The sequence below is a fragment of the Neolamprologus brichardi genome, chromosome 1 (assembly GCF_056152115.1).
Source record: "Neolamprologus brichardi isolate AB-2024 chromosome 1, ASM5615211v1, whole genome shotgun sequence".
Taxonomy (NCBI): domain Eukaryota; kingdom Metazoa; phylum Chordata; class Actinopteri; order Cichliformes; family Cichlidae; genus Neolamprologus; species Neolamprologus brichardi.
In genome coordinates, this window is record NC_142104.1 from 43,811,111 (window position 1) to 43,829,634 (window position 18,524).

Consider the following 18,524-nt stretch of genomic DNA (forward strand, 5'->3'; position numbering starts at 1 on the left):
AACATCGATTGTCCTTCTTTGGTGAAGCCCAGACTGACGTCCCTGCAGCAGAAAGAAGTGATGATGCTGTCACAGCTGTCAGAACAAATGTTGTTGTGTCCTCACATATGTGGATCACAGACTTTCATTGATTACAGATAAATATCAAATCTGAGAACTTTGTTGATTGCACCTTGTTTTTTGTATCCAACTCTGAGGCTGTGGGATCATTTCACAGATGCACTGGTGGAATATTTTTAACCGCTTTTTCACTGTTGGTCACTAAAAGCAGATTATTTCATGCAAAAATGATTAAAAACTACACCACATTACCACATTTCTTTCTGTTTTCATCCTCCTGTCTATGACTCACTACTCTATGTTGGTGCTTAAATGAAGGATGTCTCAGCTCCTAAAATTCACCAAGTGAAAGTGAAGTGAAAGGAAAGATGGGGCTGCAGGTGGAGCTTCAACTGTAGACGCACAAGTGCATCTTTTAGGTGTTTTTACCTTCAGTGGACGCAGTGTTTCAGTGTTAAAAAATAAATTCTTGTTCATAAGAAATATGTGTCTGTCATATTTCACAATGCTTTTCTTAATTAAATTTGTCTGTCCGTGTGATAACACCCATTGGAAGTCAAAAAAGAATGAAAAGGTTCTATACTAAAAGAGCCAAGCTAGGACAAGTTCTTAAAATGCAATCAAACAGGACACCGCTGCAATTTAACAAATGCAATTTAATTAAATTTTACGTAAGTGGATTAAGAGACAGCCCCAGGTCAGTGCCTCAGTCTTACAGCCCTTGCACATTTTTATTGGCCTGCAAAAAAAAAAACCTTTTATGTTTATATTTTTAAATATGAATGCAGTTATTATTATTGTATTTGTTACACAAGACAATATGGTTTAGTACACCCCATGCCTCCATGGTTGCTGCAGACATTATTACGATTTAAAGAGGGACAGCTGCTGTCAGCCTTCAGTGATCTGCCCATGTTAAACATTGTGTCAGACAAAGTTAACAGTTCATCTGCATATTTATAGCTCAGTGGTGGCCCCATGATCGGAAGGTCAGGGGTTCGAATCCACTGAATGGCTACCCTGAGGTACCACTGGGCTACCGTCCCTACACAATGCTCCCCGGGCGCCCAATGGCTGCCCACTGCATCACTGAATGAATGAGTTAAATGCAGAGAGGAATTTCCCCACGGGGATCTATAAAGTATACATTATTATTATTTTAACGTAATGTCTGTAGCTTTAGATTTTCCATGTATAAAACAAACAGTGGTAGATGGAGAAGCTACAAAGTTCAAAGGACTCCCGCCAGCATTTTCCCAGTAGGTTTTAATGGTAAATGGCCTGTATTTGTATAGAGCTTTACTAGTCCCTAAGGACCCCAAAGCGCTTTACATCCAACCATTCACACACTGGTGATGGCAGCTACATGTAGCCACAGCCACCCTGGGGCGCACTGACAGAGGCGAGGCTGCCGGACACTGGCGCCACCGGGCCCTCTGACCACCACCAGTAGGCAACGGGTGAAGTGTCTTGCCCAAGGACACAACGACCGAGACTGTCCGAGCCGGGGCTCGAACCGGCAACCTTCTAATTACAAGACGAACTCCCAACTCTTGAGCCACGATCGCCCCATGGTGAAAAAAAGGTTTTCTTTCACTCAACCTGAGTTCACCCTCTCAGTAACGGCTACACCTCTTTGCTCTTCACTGTTTGAGACTCTGCGTTAAACTATGACATCATCTTTAATTCAATTCAAGTCAGTTTTATTCATACAGCCCCAAATAAAAACAGTCACCTCAAGGCACTTTATATTGTAAAGTAGACCCTACTATGAGTCTACTTTACAATATCAAATAGACTTATACGGCCTTCTTCCTCCGGTTGGCTAACCATCACCAGTTTGCTGTCTTTGGAAGTGCCACAGGTAATTCTGCGGTACTTCACATAGTCTTGGTAATCGCCCCCGGAGGGTCCAGGTTTCTACCTTTGCCATGATCCTATCCATCAAGTCAGCTGCTCTCGCACTCAATGCACCTTCAGCATCGTCTATTAGAAGATGTGAATGCAGCATTACGGAAAATCCCTACTGTGACCATCGCTGCAACCAACCAGCTGATCTACACTACCAATCCCAAGGAGATGCTCTGTCCCGACTGCTGTTCTGCATAGGCCTGAACCCCCTCTGAGAGATCATTGACAAAATTGGCTACAGATACTGGAGCCATCATCAGCCACCTCCTTTACATGGGTGACATCAAGCGAATGAGACATCGATTCAATGATCCACACTAGGATCTACAGCAATGGCTTTAGAAAGTCATTCAGACTAGAGAAGTGTAGTCAGATGGCAACAAAGGGAGGGAAAGTAGTGAGAAGATACCCTGATGGGATAATAAACTGGCCAAAGTAGGAGATAGAAGCCACTGACATCAAGACAAGGGAGCTCCTTACCATGCTCGGAGGGTTTCACCCTAAAACCAGCACCCAGAGACCGTATGCTAAATGAAAGAAAGGAAGCTGAGGACTAGTGAATGGCAGGAACCGGCACAATGTACAGGAATATCTGTGCTGAGCATGGCCTGGAAGTCCTGAGGCCAAAATGGGACATCCCCCATAGGGTGCAATCTTAACTTGAGAATGACCAAGCTAAGGTCCTGTGGGACAAACAGACAAACTGGTGATGGCTAACAACCAGCAACATGGTAGTCGTGGAAAGGCATGGCTGTAATGACAGATATAGCTATACTGAGTGATAGTACCATCAGGAAAAAGGAACACGAGAAGATCAAGAAGTACAAGCTGAGGTGAGCTTGAGGAGATGTGCAGGTTGAATACCTGGACCAACATCCAAGATTTCTGTCCAGCAGAGCGCAGTCCTAAGAACACCAGATCACCAGACCCTCAAACTCACAGGCAGCCACATTGTTTGTCAGATAGTCATAAATATGAGGTAAAGCCAAGCAGAAATCAATCGGGTACAGCTTCCAATTTCTCAACAAGCCCGTCGTTTAAAGTGGCCTCTAACTATAAGTATTAAAAAATCCAGGTAAGTTGAAAAATCTTACCTGCTGTGGAGTTATTATGGAGTAAATTATTCATAGCCATGAAAATAATCTTTTGTAACAGGCGGCAAACCCAGCAACATTGCTGGAAATATAGACATTAACATTACTCATGTTTTATTACACAGCCAATTGATGTTAGAGTAACAATAACCAAGTTAGGCCTGTGTGGCCTCCTACACATTGTGTCCAAGCAGCTCCCTCTTCTAAATAATAATAATAATAATAATAATAATAATAATAATAAATGTTATTCATGAGCGCCTTTCAAGTCACCCAAGGACACTTTACAATAGGATAAAACACTTAGTAAAACAGAATAAGAACAATAAAATAAAAGCACAAGATAAAATTAACAAACAGTGGGTTCACAGTGAACATGCAGATTTGAACAGATGAGTTTTGAGTTGGGATTTAAACTGGGAGAGAACCAGTGTTTCTTATTTCTGGGGGCAGAGCAGCTGAAAGCTCTGCTTCCCAGGGTGGTGAGGCGTAAAGAAGGTACAGAAAGCTGGATAGAAGAAGAAGAAGATCAAAGTGAATGGGCAGAACAGGTGGTGGTTAACAGGTCAGAAAGGTAAGCAGGTGCGAGGTTATGAATGGCCTTGAAGGTGAGCAGAAGAAGTTTGAATATTATCTGTAGTTTCACAGGGAGCCAGTGACATTCCTGAAGAACAGGTGATGTGCTGGTAGGAGGGGTTCTGGTGATAATGCGAGCAGCAGAGTTCTGAACCAGTTGAAGCTTATGGAGGGATTTTTGGGGGAGACCATGCAGAAGAGAACTGCAGTAGTCAATACGGGAGGTAACAAGACTGTGGACAAGAATGGACGTAGACTGGGTGGAAAGAGAAGGAAGCAATCTGTTAATGTTGCGTAGATGGAAGTAGGCAGAACGGGTGAGATTATTGATGTGAGATTTACAGGAAAGTGAACTGTCTAGGATGACACCAAGGCTGTTAACCTGAGGAGAAGGGAAAACTGTGGAGTTATCGATGGTGAGTGAGAAAGACGCTCAGACACTGAGTATGTCCATAATGCGAATTCTTCTGAAGTACATCCTGTTGTGTACGATATGGGAGAAGGCCACTTTGGCATCAGCGTCCTCTACTACATGATATCTCATTGTCATTCACATTCTGCATCATTAAAGTCCATCTCCCATATATTTATCAGCTCATACTGGTTATAAAACCGACTGCAAACAGCAATACTGGCAGTTGAATCCAGCTGCATTAAATGGTGAACCAGGACATAAGACTAAAATCATTCTTCATCAGTCATTCATTGCCTGCCCACTAATCCATAGAAGAAAAAACAACTAAAAAAAAATCCGATTACTTCCAGTTATGCCCACGTATCATGATGTCACCAAATTCCTCAGAGTTGGAGCCGCTCATTGATATGCAGCACCACTACTAAGCCTCTAATAAAAAGTAGATCTGCATCAGATTGGGGAGCTCTTATGGTTGTGATGAGAAAGATTTTCTCCGTTTGCAGTCTGACTAAAGCTGCATTAAAGAAGAGCCATGAAGAAAGATGCAGATACGTGTGTTAAGTTTAAAGTGGAAGAACTTTTGTAATGCTTTAGGCACACTAACACACACACACTCACACACACACACACACACACACACACACACACACACACACACACACACACACACACACACACACACACACACACACACACACACACACACACACAATGTAGGGCCAGGATTGGTTGTGACCAATTGGGCCCAATGCCTTTGAGATAAAGAATTCTACTTTCCCGTACAAAATCCAGGTAAACACAAGCCTGTAGTGTGTGTGTGTGTGTGTGTGTGTGTGTGTGTGTGTTTAGAAGTCTTTGTGATACTTGTGGAGACCAACTATCCCTTATGGGGACAAAACGCCCATCTCATTGAGTTTGAAGACATTTTTGAGGCTCAAAATGTTGTTTTAATGTCAGGTTTAGGGTTTAGGCAAAGGGTCAGGGTTAGGCATGCTGTTCTGATGTTAGGGTGAGCGGCTGGGGAAAGCATTATGTCAATTAGATGTCCTCACTAAGATATGAAAACGAGTGTATGTGTGTGAGAGAGAGATTGAATGTCTTTTCTTTCTGTCCACAGGCATGTATGCAGAGTGTATGCGCATGCATATGATCAGAGATGGGCAGTAACGCGTTACTTTGCAATCTGAGTCAGTTCCATGAAGGTTTGCAGGGCCTGCCATCAGGTTTTTCTGAGATTGAACAGCAGGGAAACGTGTGGTGTATTCCTGTCCTGTCCATCAGATGGTCCCTGTGGTGTTTTTCCTTTTTCTTTTTAACATACATTTTGAAATGAAAACCTTCATGAGTGGGACACAGACAGAGGAGGATGACAGTAGTAGGTTAAACATCTCTCTTACGTTACTTGTAACGCGTTACTGTAATCCGATTACTTTTTTCAAGTAACGAGTAAAATAAGGGATTACTATTGCAAAAACGGTAATTAGATTACCGTTACTTTCCCGTAGGAACGCTGCGTTACTGCGTTACTAAAACCGTGATTTTTGCGAGAATGTCTCATGACAGTGACGTAAGCGAGTGCGACGTTCGTGACAACAGCTGTGTGCAGATCAACAATGGATCATATATCGAGTGCGGGAGAGAGTATGAGCGTGCAGCGTTTAAAGCGTGGAAGTACTGACCTTACTTTGAGTTTGATTCCATAAAAAGTGACAAAAACATTAGTGTCCGTTGTGCGTGGGAAGAAAACTTCTTTTTACAGCGAAAAAACCCCTAAACTTCCAAACAAGCACCGAGTAGCTACGACGTAATGGGAAACTCACAGAGAAACTCGCGGATTCTTCCACTGACCGCTGCACACCTGCACCAGGGTAACCCTCCACCTACCCCACTCCTGCTTTACAGGTGAAAATAGAGCAACAGGACCGCTAGTCTTTGACTTTATTTATTTTCTGCTGTGTTTTACTTGCATCTATTTGAAAGACTGAGTGTAAACACACAAAAAGTTTTGCTTGATGCATAAAGTTAAAAGATTAAAACTAATAAAACAAGTTTTAAAAAGAGACTTTTCCATTTGATTACATTTTGTATGATGATGATGCAGAAAAAGTAGAATTGGGCTGAAAGATCTATCACTTTATCACCTATTCAGGTTGTAAATCGTGTTTTTAAAAAGTAACTAAGTAACTAAGTAATTAATTACTTTTGAAAATAAGTAATCAGTAAAGTAACGGGATTACTTTTTGGGGGAAGTAATCAGTAATTAGTTACTGATTACTTTTTTCAAGTAACCTGACCAACACTGCATATGATTATGTCATACATGTGCATGCACTGTGTTTTACTATGTGTGAGGAAGCGTGGGTGGAAATCTGATTTAATCCAGCATCCCTAAATCATCCAATTTTGCTGCTCAGTTCAGTCAAGCCAAACAGCAGCTCTCCTCTCACGCTGCCTCCCCCGTTCCTTCTCTCCCATTCTGGGAAATCAATCTGATGAAAAACATTAGCATCCATCAAACCTCTTTAGCCGTAAATCCACAAGTTGATGATAGTATTCTTGCAGGTGAACATCATAGATCACAGTGCTTTCTGCTGATTGATTTCACTACAGCCAGCACTTGTTATTTTATCTACGTTCTGCACATCTGTTATCTTTTCTTTAAGCATCCATTCGTATGCCGAAGAGGGACGATGTCTGATGAAATGTATGTTTTAGAAATGCTATTGTGTAGCTCACTTATATCACCACGTTACACAAAATGTTCATATTACCTGTCAGTGCCACAGAAAAAATGTCATTTCAAGTCAATTAAGATCGTCATGATGATGAAGGAAGAAACTCTCTGGTTGCTTTTAGAGAAGGGGATCAGCTGATAAAATGTTCCTACGTTGACCCTGAAGAGTGGGGAAAACACTGCACAGACCAGTGCAAGCATCAGTGGCAATATCCTTTATACTGATTAAGTCAGAACTATAAATAGCATGAAATGAAAGAGCTGGGGTGGAGATGAGGTATAGCGAGTCCATGCTGACTGCAGCAGCTTCAATAGCATCCCTGAAATGGAATTCATCAGTAGGTTATCACTCAGACGAGCTGATATGTCCAGATTACCACAAATATGCTCAATTGTCATGAAAAGAAAAAGAGAAATTAGGTTTTTCTGTTGATGTATTTCATTTGGGCACCGGAGAACTGCTGTAGTCCCATACATCTTTCAGGTTGTTACAGTCACAGTCAGGCAGACTCACAGGTAGAAACGATTTTTGGACTTAAATTGAAAGATTTCTCTTTAAATGAAAACAGCATGCAATTTCCAAATCCAGCTCAAAGAGAGCAACATTAGTATTCTGTCAGCGGCAGAGCGGCTGGTCTTCTTTCCACCGTGTCAGTCTATGTGTGTGCAGGGAGGTGTTCATGGCAATATGTGGTCCTGGGGACATTAGCCCACAGACCACTATGTCAGATCCACGGTAGTCCAAACGCCAAAAGGCAGGTTCAACAACAAAGCAGAAAAAGCATGAAAGCAGGGACTGGGATGGAAATGGGTTGCAGAGTCAGCACTAACACTATATTCTAACTCATGTCATGAAAGTTTACATGTCTGCTTCGACATGAAAACATTTGTGACTGTCACATGTTTATGACAGTGCAGTTAGACTGAACAAATATGGCTTGGTTAGAAAAGTTGTCAAGTGATAAAAACCTCTTTTAAAAGAAGAACATGGCAGCACAGCTTAGGTTTCAAAGGTTATATCAGAATAAACCAAACGACTGCTGAACACGCAGCTCGCTCAATTACATTAGTGTGAAAACATTCTCACCCTATACAAAAAACACATACTTATGCAAATTTACCATAAGTTTCATGAAACTCACCACTGTGGGTATGTGAAGTACGCACACACTCAGACACAGAGTAAATTGGCTTTTCTTACCTGCGTGGATGGTCGGCAGCAGCAGAGCTGCCAGGAACACGACGCACGTCTTCATCTCTCTCAGCCTGACCGACGTTGCACCTGAGGCTTTCAAAGGCTGCGGCAGACCTCCCAGTGGGCTTCAGACGTGGTTTCAGAGTACCAAGAGCCAAGTTCACAGAGGGAGGCCACCAAAAGCACCTACAATATCACATTGAAATGCAAAGGATCAGTCAGACATGTACAAATAGACAAAGATTGAATGAACAAACCTGTAATGGAACATCACACGCCATCCACATTTCAGGATAGCTTTGTCATACACTTTATTCAGCATTTCAGAACATTTGATGTCTTACAGGGTTATGTAACTTCATATAGCTGTTAACGATATACTGGATAGTTTCGTAAAGTAGAAATAAATCACATTCACTGTTGCTGCTATTTTCCTTTAGTTGTCATAATTGACTGCACTGTCTCACACTATGCTATAGTGCTACTTTAATCCAGCTCTCTTTGATCAGTGCATTTCCTAGACGCTCTGTGCTCATTCACTTGCTCATTTTTACAAACACGCCAATTTCTTTGGTAGAAAAGGTTCTACACTGTGAATAAAAAATATGTTCGTTTTCTTAGGAAATGTTTGTACAGACACAGACAGCACAAGTAAACTGTGGGAGAATCCGTGCCATCAGATTTCCGGTGGCATTCCCAGGTGTCCTAAAAGTGGTACCAGCACCCACATTCTCCCCGTCCATAAAGAAGCCAAGCTGGAAGCAGTGACTGAGGTTGTTACTGACCATAGCTGCTGCACAACCACATCCTAAAAATACGCTGCAACATTTTGCATTTTCAGTTACTTATTTAATATCTGCACAATGTTCACTGCAGATTAATTAATGGAAAGTGTGTTCTGCTTTTGAAAAACAGTCAATTAATGACCAAACACAGTATCCTGATGCTGTGATTAGATTTAATTAGTTCATGCTGCCATGTGGGAAATGCAGCGAGATGCTGAGCATAAAAGAGTGCTATAATAATTAATCATCATTTATTTTATCTTATAATTAGCTTGCTGTTTGTCTATGGGTGACACAGTTAGTGTGACTTTCTCAGTGCAGTCAGCTATGGTACACTGGCCGACCATGAGCTCCGAATCACTGTTCACAACAACTTAATGAACTATAGACTCGGTCTGTTTGCTCGACTTTATATTGTTAATGCTACTTATACTTTATCAGTGTCCAGCATGAATGAAAGATTGTGAAAACGCTCTGCCAGCTGTCTTCATGTGTGCGCTCACAGCAAACACTTCTCCCAGGTTTTCTCCCTGCGTATTAGTGTAATATGTTTATCTTGTCTGGCAGCAAATTAATTACTGATGAGGCGGCTGCAACAAAAGCAAAATAAAAGATTGTTTTTCTTTATTTCTTGAGCAAATATGAGGTTTGTGGTTGTCATAGTTGAACAACAACATTTCCATGTGGAAATAACTGTTTATTTAATCTGGCCTCTAATCTTGCTGTGGATACAAGTGGCAGAAATGAGCTTTTTCCGAAGGGTGGCTGGCCTTCTTTAGAGATAAGGTACCGGTACTGATTTTAAAGTATAAGGGTAATGTGCAGAGCTGCATCAGCTACAAAGGGATACCGAGGAGCCCAATTGTTATGCTCTGGGAAAGACTTGCTGAAGCTCGGTTAAGAAGAGAGGTGTTGATCTGTGAGTTCGGCTTCGTGCCAGAACAGATGCAATGTTTACTTTGGGAAATACATTTGCTGTCAGTTTGTTAAACCAACGGGACTGTTTCGTTTCCTAGTGACATCACTGCACAGTTTTATTTTTAGAAATGAAAGTCTTGTCTCCATATTAACCGAATCGTCTCAAAATCTTTTGTTGTAGATGTAAGTCAAACGTAACTCAAATCTAAGTTTTCACTTGTTGAAAAGATAAGCACGGACAAATCACATCAGCACTGCCTGAATCTGAATGCACAAAAGATTCTTCTATTTGCAGCTGAGGGCATATTGTGGAAACATTATCATCAGCAGTGCAATAAGAACAACAATAATAATAACATAAGTAAGAACAGATGTGTTATATCATCATAAATTGTGCAAGTTGTCAAATCCAATGCGATGCATTATAGTAAAGTTGCTTGGTGGATCAGGGGGTTTATGAAGTAAATCAAAACCAGTTGTTTAAAATAATGATTTAGTGCATAAGTGAGACCCAGTTTTTAAACTGCATTTATTATTGTGACTGTGCAATCGAAATACTCCTCGAGGAGCTGGACTGATGCACGCTCACGACGGTGGAGAAGTTCATATAAATGAGCTTGCAGAGCTGTTCAGGTTACCCTTCAGTTTGTGTTCTCGTTGATGCATTGAGTGTCTCATGAGTGAGTTCACATGCTGTCTTCTCTAAAGACTAAAAGGCTCCTGACTTGGCAGTGAAAACAGGTTCAGTGCATGTGTTTCTGTTAGTAGTACTCTAGAATCAAACGGGGGTCTGCAGATAAGACAAACAAACAAGTAAATCCATGGACTCTCATCTTAATATGCATGTTTACAGCCGAGGTCAAAAATAGTTTCCCATGGGAGCAGATTCTTCTCATAACTCACTCTGGATACCAGTAAGGCTTAAAGTTAGGGCCACGATCACTTAGATTGGGGTTACTTAGCAAATCCTCATCTCATTCAAATTTCTGGTTTTAAAGAACCAATATGGTAACTGCCAAGTGGTTAGTGAGGGTTGAAAATGTGGAGAACAGAACCTGATGGGTGGGTGAAACAGAAAGAGGTGTGGAAATCAATCTTCTACATACAGTCCATGCTTGAGCCTGACAAGCTACTCTTCTAAGTACAGGACATGCTACTTTTTCAAATTGATTATGAGGTGTGGAATCTTACAGAAGTTATTATCAGTCATTTAAAGCTAACGGTATTCTCACAAAAATATCAAATAGAACCAATCAAAAGCTCAAAATGAGCAGCTGTGAGACTTTGTATTACCAAGCCCAAGAGATATGAAAAACTCTGAAAACTGTGATTTAAATTTCTACCTCCACTTTATCAAAATGAAAACCTTATGATACCCATATGGAAAAGATATATATAAATCTTATAAAGTTTGTATCTGTCTTGTATGAAACTTGTATGAAAAGCATACAAGAGTGAAAACACATATAAGATCCCTTGAAGAATTATATAATGAAACTTGTATGTTTTGGATACTTGGATACAAAATATATGAAAGTAATGAGAAAGTGGCCACTTTCATGAGTAAATCATGTATGGTTTTACTATTTCTTTTCCATATGGGTAGTAAGCGGTCAGTAACCACTGACAAAACTTCTCAGCTGCAACTCTAGCACATCTGATGTAACAGATGGCCATTTGGATGCAAAGGTGCAGCATTTTTGTCAGCTGTATGTTCTATTTGTATGCATCTGTTAGCAAACAATATTGTACACGACACACTATACACTATTGTCATTTATACCCAAGGGTCTACAAAGAACAACTTTCATTTAATTAATAATTGCCGTATTTTCTGCACTATAAGGCACACTTAAACAGTGTGCCTCATAATCCGGTATGAATTCTGGTTGTGCTTAGTGACCTCGAACCAATTGTATGTGGCACACGGCGCTCAAAAATTTGTCAAAAAATGTTTTGTTACCACTAAATTTACCTACGACTACTGTAGTCATGAGCCTTGCGAACTCGGAGTGTTCTGGGTCCAAAACTCCGTCAGCTTCAGGTCCCACAGTCAAACAAACACTGCGGCATCACTCAGAGTTAAAAACTGTTTAAATTCTTTCATCTTTAATAAAATGATCAGCGTTGCTGCTTTACCAGGTGTAACAATTAAGTTTAACATCCAGGCATCCATGAAAACAGGATTTATTAAATTTAATGGAGTTAGAAGTTAGCAGGAAGTTAGCTCGCTAGTTTCGCTAGTTACCTAAATATGATACAGCATGTTCTGACTGAGAGATTTCTGAAAAAATTCAAACGTACAGCTCTGCTGTCACTTCCAACATAAATGAAGACAGAAAACTAAACAGCAGTGACGTTTGTAGGGTTACTGAAGTTGGGCTAGCTGGTATATAATGATGTGCTATGTGATTGCTAGCGACACAGCTATGTTAGCATAACATAAACACAGTGAAGCTGGAGGATGAACGCTAACTTTTGTCCACTTGATGAAAGTTAACGTGAGTGTTCTCGGTGGTCAGGAACAAATGCAATCGCATGGCAGGATGCTGTAAACGGACCAAACTTCAGTCAGGAGAACAACTGAGATAATCCATCCACAATACGAGGATGGAGCAACCGAGCCGATGATGAATCAATGGTGGGGAAGTGAAGAAAGCAAGAAGAATGAGTTGAGTAAAGTTTGACTTATCTGATTGTTTGCTTAATGCGCCTCATAATCCGGTGCGCCTTATGGTCTGAAAAATACAGTAAATCTGACAGAAAGACTTATTAACAATACTGTAGAGAGTTAATTTTTTATGTAACTGCTGCTGCTTCTACCTGAGACCTTAAAGTTACTTGCTCAGGAACAATGTTCCCTCTAATTTTTCATGTGTCTGAACAAACACACGAACTCCCTGAGCGGTCCCGTACCATAAATAAAACATTGTTGTATTATGAGTATGAGTCTGCAGGCCTGACAGCAGCAGCTGTATCACTGCTGTAACACCTGTAACATTCAGCAGTCGCCTCATTGTTCTGACACACAACAAAACTATTGAATACACTACACACTAACTACACACTAACTACACACTAACTACACACTAACTCTAGACTCCAAAAACGCTAAACGTCGCAAATCTCTCACATCTCAAAACACCACCGTCACTCCTAAAACTCCCCCTTCCTAAACAACTAAATGCCATGTTGCCATATCATTTTTTGATTGGTCGACATGGTACATTTTTCGACCAATAGGAAAGGGTGGAGTTTTTTTGGTTTTGTTTTTGCTCATAGGCGGAGAGTGCCAAACGTTTTCCGTCAGTTGTTCCGTCTGTCCTGCTCACATCTCCAATGGTTGTACACGTTGACATTAACGTGGCTTCACTCCACATCAGCTGCTTTGCTAGCTAAACACCGGTGTCGGCACATAAGGACGCTGTCATGGCCTGTCAACGACGTTGATTAGCTGCGTATATACGAATGTGAATTGCATCATTGGCTGGAGCAGCCAGTCACTGGTCACTTACTGACTCACACTGCAGAACAGAATTGTTAACGTATTTATTTTAATTTCAATTCAGGTTAGATTTTTTTGTGCACAAAGCAGATTTTCAGTGCGTGGAGACCGTGCCAGTGCGTGATTGCGCAGGCGCGCAGCTTAGAGGGACCACTGCTCAAGAATAAGGAAATAATGTTATACCCCATTTCCCTTGTACCTGCAACACACCCTTCATCCCTACTCACCCCTATTATGTGTTCATGGACAGTTGACAAGGGACTGCAGGGGAAGAGGGTTTGTTTTGTGTTTTTAGCACAGGAATGGAAAAAGACCATGGCAGTAAATGATCTGACTGTGCTAATATATAATAATAAAAATAAATAAATAATAAATAATTGTTTCTCCTGTTCTCAGAGCAGCTTTAGTGACATTATTAACCCTTTCATGCAGGAAGTATTTTTATTCATCTTTAGACATGAAAAAAATATTTTTGAACTTCATTTTTTAAACATGTACTTTTCAAAAAGTGTTTTACATGTCCACTTATACATGTCCACTTATACATGTCCACTTATACATGTCCACTTATACATGTCCACTGACTGACAAGTGGGTGCAGGTATGGAGTGACACATCAGTGCCCAATGTAGTGGTTCATGTACAAGTACACCATCAACACTGACACGAATACAAGAAAACAGCTGTTGAACAGCTGTAACTGTAGTGACCACTATGTGTGAAAGGGAGAAAGCATATTGTCGGGAATTGTGACGTACAGCTAAGTGGAAAAGCTATTTGCTATTGCGCTGCTCAGCTTTTAGCAAGGTTAGTAATTACACTTGACCTCCTCAGTTGACGTCCATATTCTAGCTGAGCAAAGCCTGTTTTAAAAGAATAAAGGCTCAAGTGGAAATGGATTCACATCGTGATACCACTCGTAGAACAAAAAGAAAAGAAAGCAGGAAGCGAAAGGCAGCAATATGGAGGTGACGAAAATGAAGGTGGTTATAAATCCAGTGGTATTGTTTCTCCAGGGCTGGCTCCTGCTGTTGTATTCCTTCCAAACAGCAGTCAGCCTTTGCAAAAGCCTTATTGCTGCACAGCTTTGTGCTGGCTGACTCACACACTCATCACTTACAGCCTTTTGTGCGGAAGACATGAACATAAAGGAGGAAAGCCACAAGGGGAAAGAGCATGTCATTAAACAGTGTATTGAAAGAATAGAAAATGTGTCCTGATGCTGGAGAAGTTTTAAGCAAACAAATATTTTCCATGCAACCTCTCTCCATTGCTGTGTGATAAGGAAGACAAACGGCTAGTTATACAACTTCCTCATCAAGGGAGAGTCAAAATAAGGGCAACAAGATGCATCACAACAGGGATCAGTGGCAGATAATTATTCAATCTGAAGAACAGGAGCAGGATCCATAATTCTTCTCAACCAGCCACACTTGGCAGGCACTGTGAAGCATATCTGGTTTAGTTATTTAGGAGTTGTTTTAAAGCAATTTTTAAATTACAGTAAATGTAGCTTCGCCAACTTTTTACAAGAAAGAAAAAGCAAAGAAAAATCTTAAAAATATATCAACTTTGTCCCGTGTATCTACCACCATCTTTGTTTTTGTGGCATTCTCCAATAGATTACAATTCAGGATCCTCTGAGTGCCACGTCTCTGGTTGTCCTGCAGCGTTTGATCATAGTGTGTGTGAGGAAATTCCACACTTGAAAAACAGAAAGAGACGTTATCGTCTGTGAAGGTTCTCAGTCATCCAGGTCAGGAAGAGGAGTTTAGCAAACACAGATCACAGATGTTCTCACATGAGCCTGTTTCTGGCCTGGATATGTGCAGTTATGTGGAAATGAGTCGTCTCGTAAGGTGAAGAAAAACAATTTAAAAAATAAAACTTGACAGTTATGTCAGGCAATAGAACAAAAATTAGGAAGACATATAGGTGTCCAACATTTTTAAAGCCTTGCATCTAAGGCTACGTTCACACTGCAGGCGAAAGCGCATCAAATCCGACTTTTTTTGACCCTCTGCGACCCATATCTGATCATGGTGTGACAGTGTGAACGGCACAAATCCGATATTTTCAAATCCGATCTGGGTCACTTTCGTATGTGGTGCTGAATCCGATACATATCTGATGTTTCAGAAAGCGGCTGCTATTTGATGGTCATGTCGCATTAAATCTGTCTTTTACGTCACTGACACAAGACAGACACCAACTATCAGCGCCGGGGAAGACATCGCGAACGCTTCCTGACCATCCGGTGAAACTGCTGGGAAGACAACGTTGGAGAAACGTGAACATTTTATTTGTACTGTATAATCTGCAGATTCTGACAGAAATCTGCAGCTATCCTTTGAAGCAGCGCTCCTCTAAAACAGCAATAAGGATCATTATTAGGTTATTTACATTATTATGTAAATAACAAAATAACTTGAAGCAAAAATTGGGGAAACGTAAAGTCCGAAGTCTTTATATTAACGGCCATCAGTCAAACAATACTGTTGCTCTGGGTCTAAACAGAGCGCGTTGTGTGTGACGTCTTCTTTTGCGCATGCGGCCGCTTTGAGCGTTCACACTAGAGCGCGTTTGCTGTCGCATTTTATTTGTAGTGTGAACGAGCAGACAAAAAAATCGGATTTGATCAAAAAATCGGAATTAAGCATCAAGACCTGCAGAGTGAACGTAGCCTAATATGTTTTTACAGATTTCAATTGTCTGATGCACACTCAGTAATGAATGCTACGCCTGAATGCTGGGAACGTTTTCAAAATTCCATGAAAAATACATGTAAACCTTTTTTAGTGTCTTTTTATTTTTCCTTATAGCATCACAAGTTATTACCATCAGGGGGGCAACGAGAAATACACACAAATCTGTCACACTGTAACCATAAAATCATGCATCCTGCTCATGATGTCAAGCTTAAACAACAGCACGGCGGCTCTCCTTTTCTCTTCTCAAATTGTGAATGTTCACAAGAATGAGTAACCATGGTTACAGGGAGACGCTCTGTCACTCTGCAGTTCTTATGATTCCTTATAAACAATCTGTGGTTTTTATTTCCATGCTTGACAAATTGGCCGAAGAACGGCAGGAGACAGACGCTGTCCAGTGTAGCAGGTGATTTATTGATCATCACTGTGACCAAAATTATTTATAAAAATAAAAAAAGCTCCAAAGTTAACTTGGTACAAATAAACACAACTGAACTCAGCTACACTAACCTGGTCCTCCTCTCTCAAACACCTGAGTGCTTCTGCTTCAATACCCAAAGCTACCACAATGTTCTCCTATGGAAACATCACAATCATAATCAAACACTGATGCTACGCTTTACCAGCAATAAAACACAATTCAAAGGTATAGCCATTGCATTTTACAACAATACATATAACTCTCAAGCAAACAAACCCCTAAAACTGATTTTAGGCGTTTGTTTGCTTGAGATCATCATCCCCCCTCTTCACCCGGTCCCTTCCTGTGACATCAGCACTAGACAGGAAGCTATAAATACAGGAAGTGAGGCAGCACTTCCTCCCTTTGCTCCTGGAACACAGGTAAGTAAGGTGAGCTCAAACAAAGCAAACTGGACAAACTAACAGTTGAAATAAATAAAATGTTAACTTAACAAACTTGTCCAAGTTAATTTAACTTACTTAGACTTAGATCCTCCCGCACCGATCGGCGCATCGGGCGACAAGAGAACGCCATCGAACTCAGTCTATCGCGGCAGTTGTTGCTTCATCCCATGACAGTTCGACTGAACGTAAATCTTCAAGGAAACTCCTCCTCCATGTTATTTTAGGTCTTCCTCGCCGTCTCTTTCCATTCTTCGGGCTCCACAGAACCGCAACACGGGCAGGTCTCGGGTCCGGTAGCCGAAGGATGTGACCAGCAAATCTGAACCGACGCTTGGTGACTTGGACATGGAGCGGCTCTACTCCCGCACGGCGATATACTTCTTCATTGGTAACGCGATCCCGATATGTGATCTTGAACAGCCGTCGAAGACAACGTTGTTGGAAGACGACAAGATGGCGGTTGATCTTTGCAGTTGATTTCCAAGTCTCCGCTGCACACAGTGCCGTCGGTATAACGATGGTCTTCAGGAGCCGCAACTTGGTTGATAAAGGCAGTGCGGTGGTCATCCATGTAGGTCGTAATCGTTGAAAGGCCGCCCATGCTTTCCCAATTCTGCACTTAACGTCATGCTCCACATCCTCGTCACTGCTAAAAGTGCAACCCAGGTACATGAACCTGTGCACCTCTTCTAGCTGCTGCTGGGTCGCAGCCTTGTCGCACACCAGTATCGATGTTAAAATATTCCGTGATGCCGTTGTCTGTTCGGACGCAACAACTAGAGTTGCGGTACAACGCTTGGAACGCGGTAACGAAGCGGTCGGGTACGCCGTAAGACTTGACGATTTTCCAGAGCGTGTCCAGTGTTGCCAACTTAGCGACTTTGTCGCTATATTTAGCGAGTTTTCAGACCAAAAAAGACGTGAAAGCGCATATCGCTTTTACTCTCAACAAGCAGCGGGTGCTGTAACGCAGTCAGTTCTTCTTTTACTCTTATGCTGTTTTGTGGATCAGGTTTAAAACTACTTATAAACACACACACAAAGTAACTCCACCAGAGTGCCTATTTCGGGTCACTTTTGCCGGTCCAAGCCCGGGTAAAGGAGCAGGGTTGGAATTGTGACATTACAAAAAACAATAATTGCTAAAAGAAATTTAATTTGTAGTTCTAAATAAACTCTAACTGCATTTAGGATGTTTTTTACTCACTTTATGTCTCGTCCACGATGTTATTTCTCTCTCCAGCAGCGTAGGTTACAATGACATTAGCATGACCAATTATGCAAATTAGGTGATGACGTCATTTAGCGACTTCTAGCGACTTTTAGGACAACCAATAGCGATTTTCCTTACTGAGGAGTTGGCAACACTGAGCGTGTCTCGATTAAGGCTATCAAAAGCCTTTTTAAAGTCAACGAAGTTCACGCATAGCCTTTGCTGGAATTCGAGGCTCTTAATTTAAACCAAGATGTTATATTAGGTAATCTGTAAAAGTGGAAAACATAAACAAACCTGGGATAGTAAATGTTTGCGTTACTACAGAATAAGGATTAGGTATGGTCAATCAAAACTCATTGTGTAACATTTTATTTGGTGGTATTTGATGGTTTGGGCCCCAGGAAGACTAGCAACCACTGTTGTGGAAGCTAATGGGGTTCCTTATAAATAAACAAATAAATAAACAAATAAACAACAAGCCTGGGCGAATGATGCTGTCACGCATTTTGTCGCAATGCAAATTCAAGAATGTATGAA

At 41.2% G+C, this 18,524-nt stretch overlaps 1 protein-coding gene across 3 annotated transcripts in view; it reads right to left on the reverse strand.

Annotated features, from left to right (window-relative positions):
* Positions 1-18,524, reverse strand: part of cemip (cell migration inducing hyaluronidase 1) — a 189,160-nt gene that overhangs the window by 113,288 nt on the left and 57,348 nt on the right. For all 3 annotated transcript variants that reach the window (XM_087842950.1, XM_087842956.1, XM_087842959.1), the window contains exon 2: positions 7,992-8,171. In XM_087842950.1, coding sequence (XP_087699076.1) covers positions 7,992-8,046 — 55 coding nt within the window. In that variant the 5' untranslated portion in view covers positions 8,047-8,171. The remainder of the gene's footprint in view (positions 1-7,991; positions 8,172-18,524) is intronic.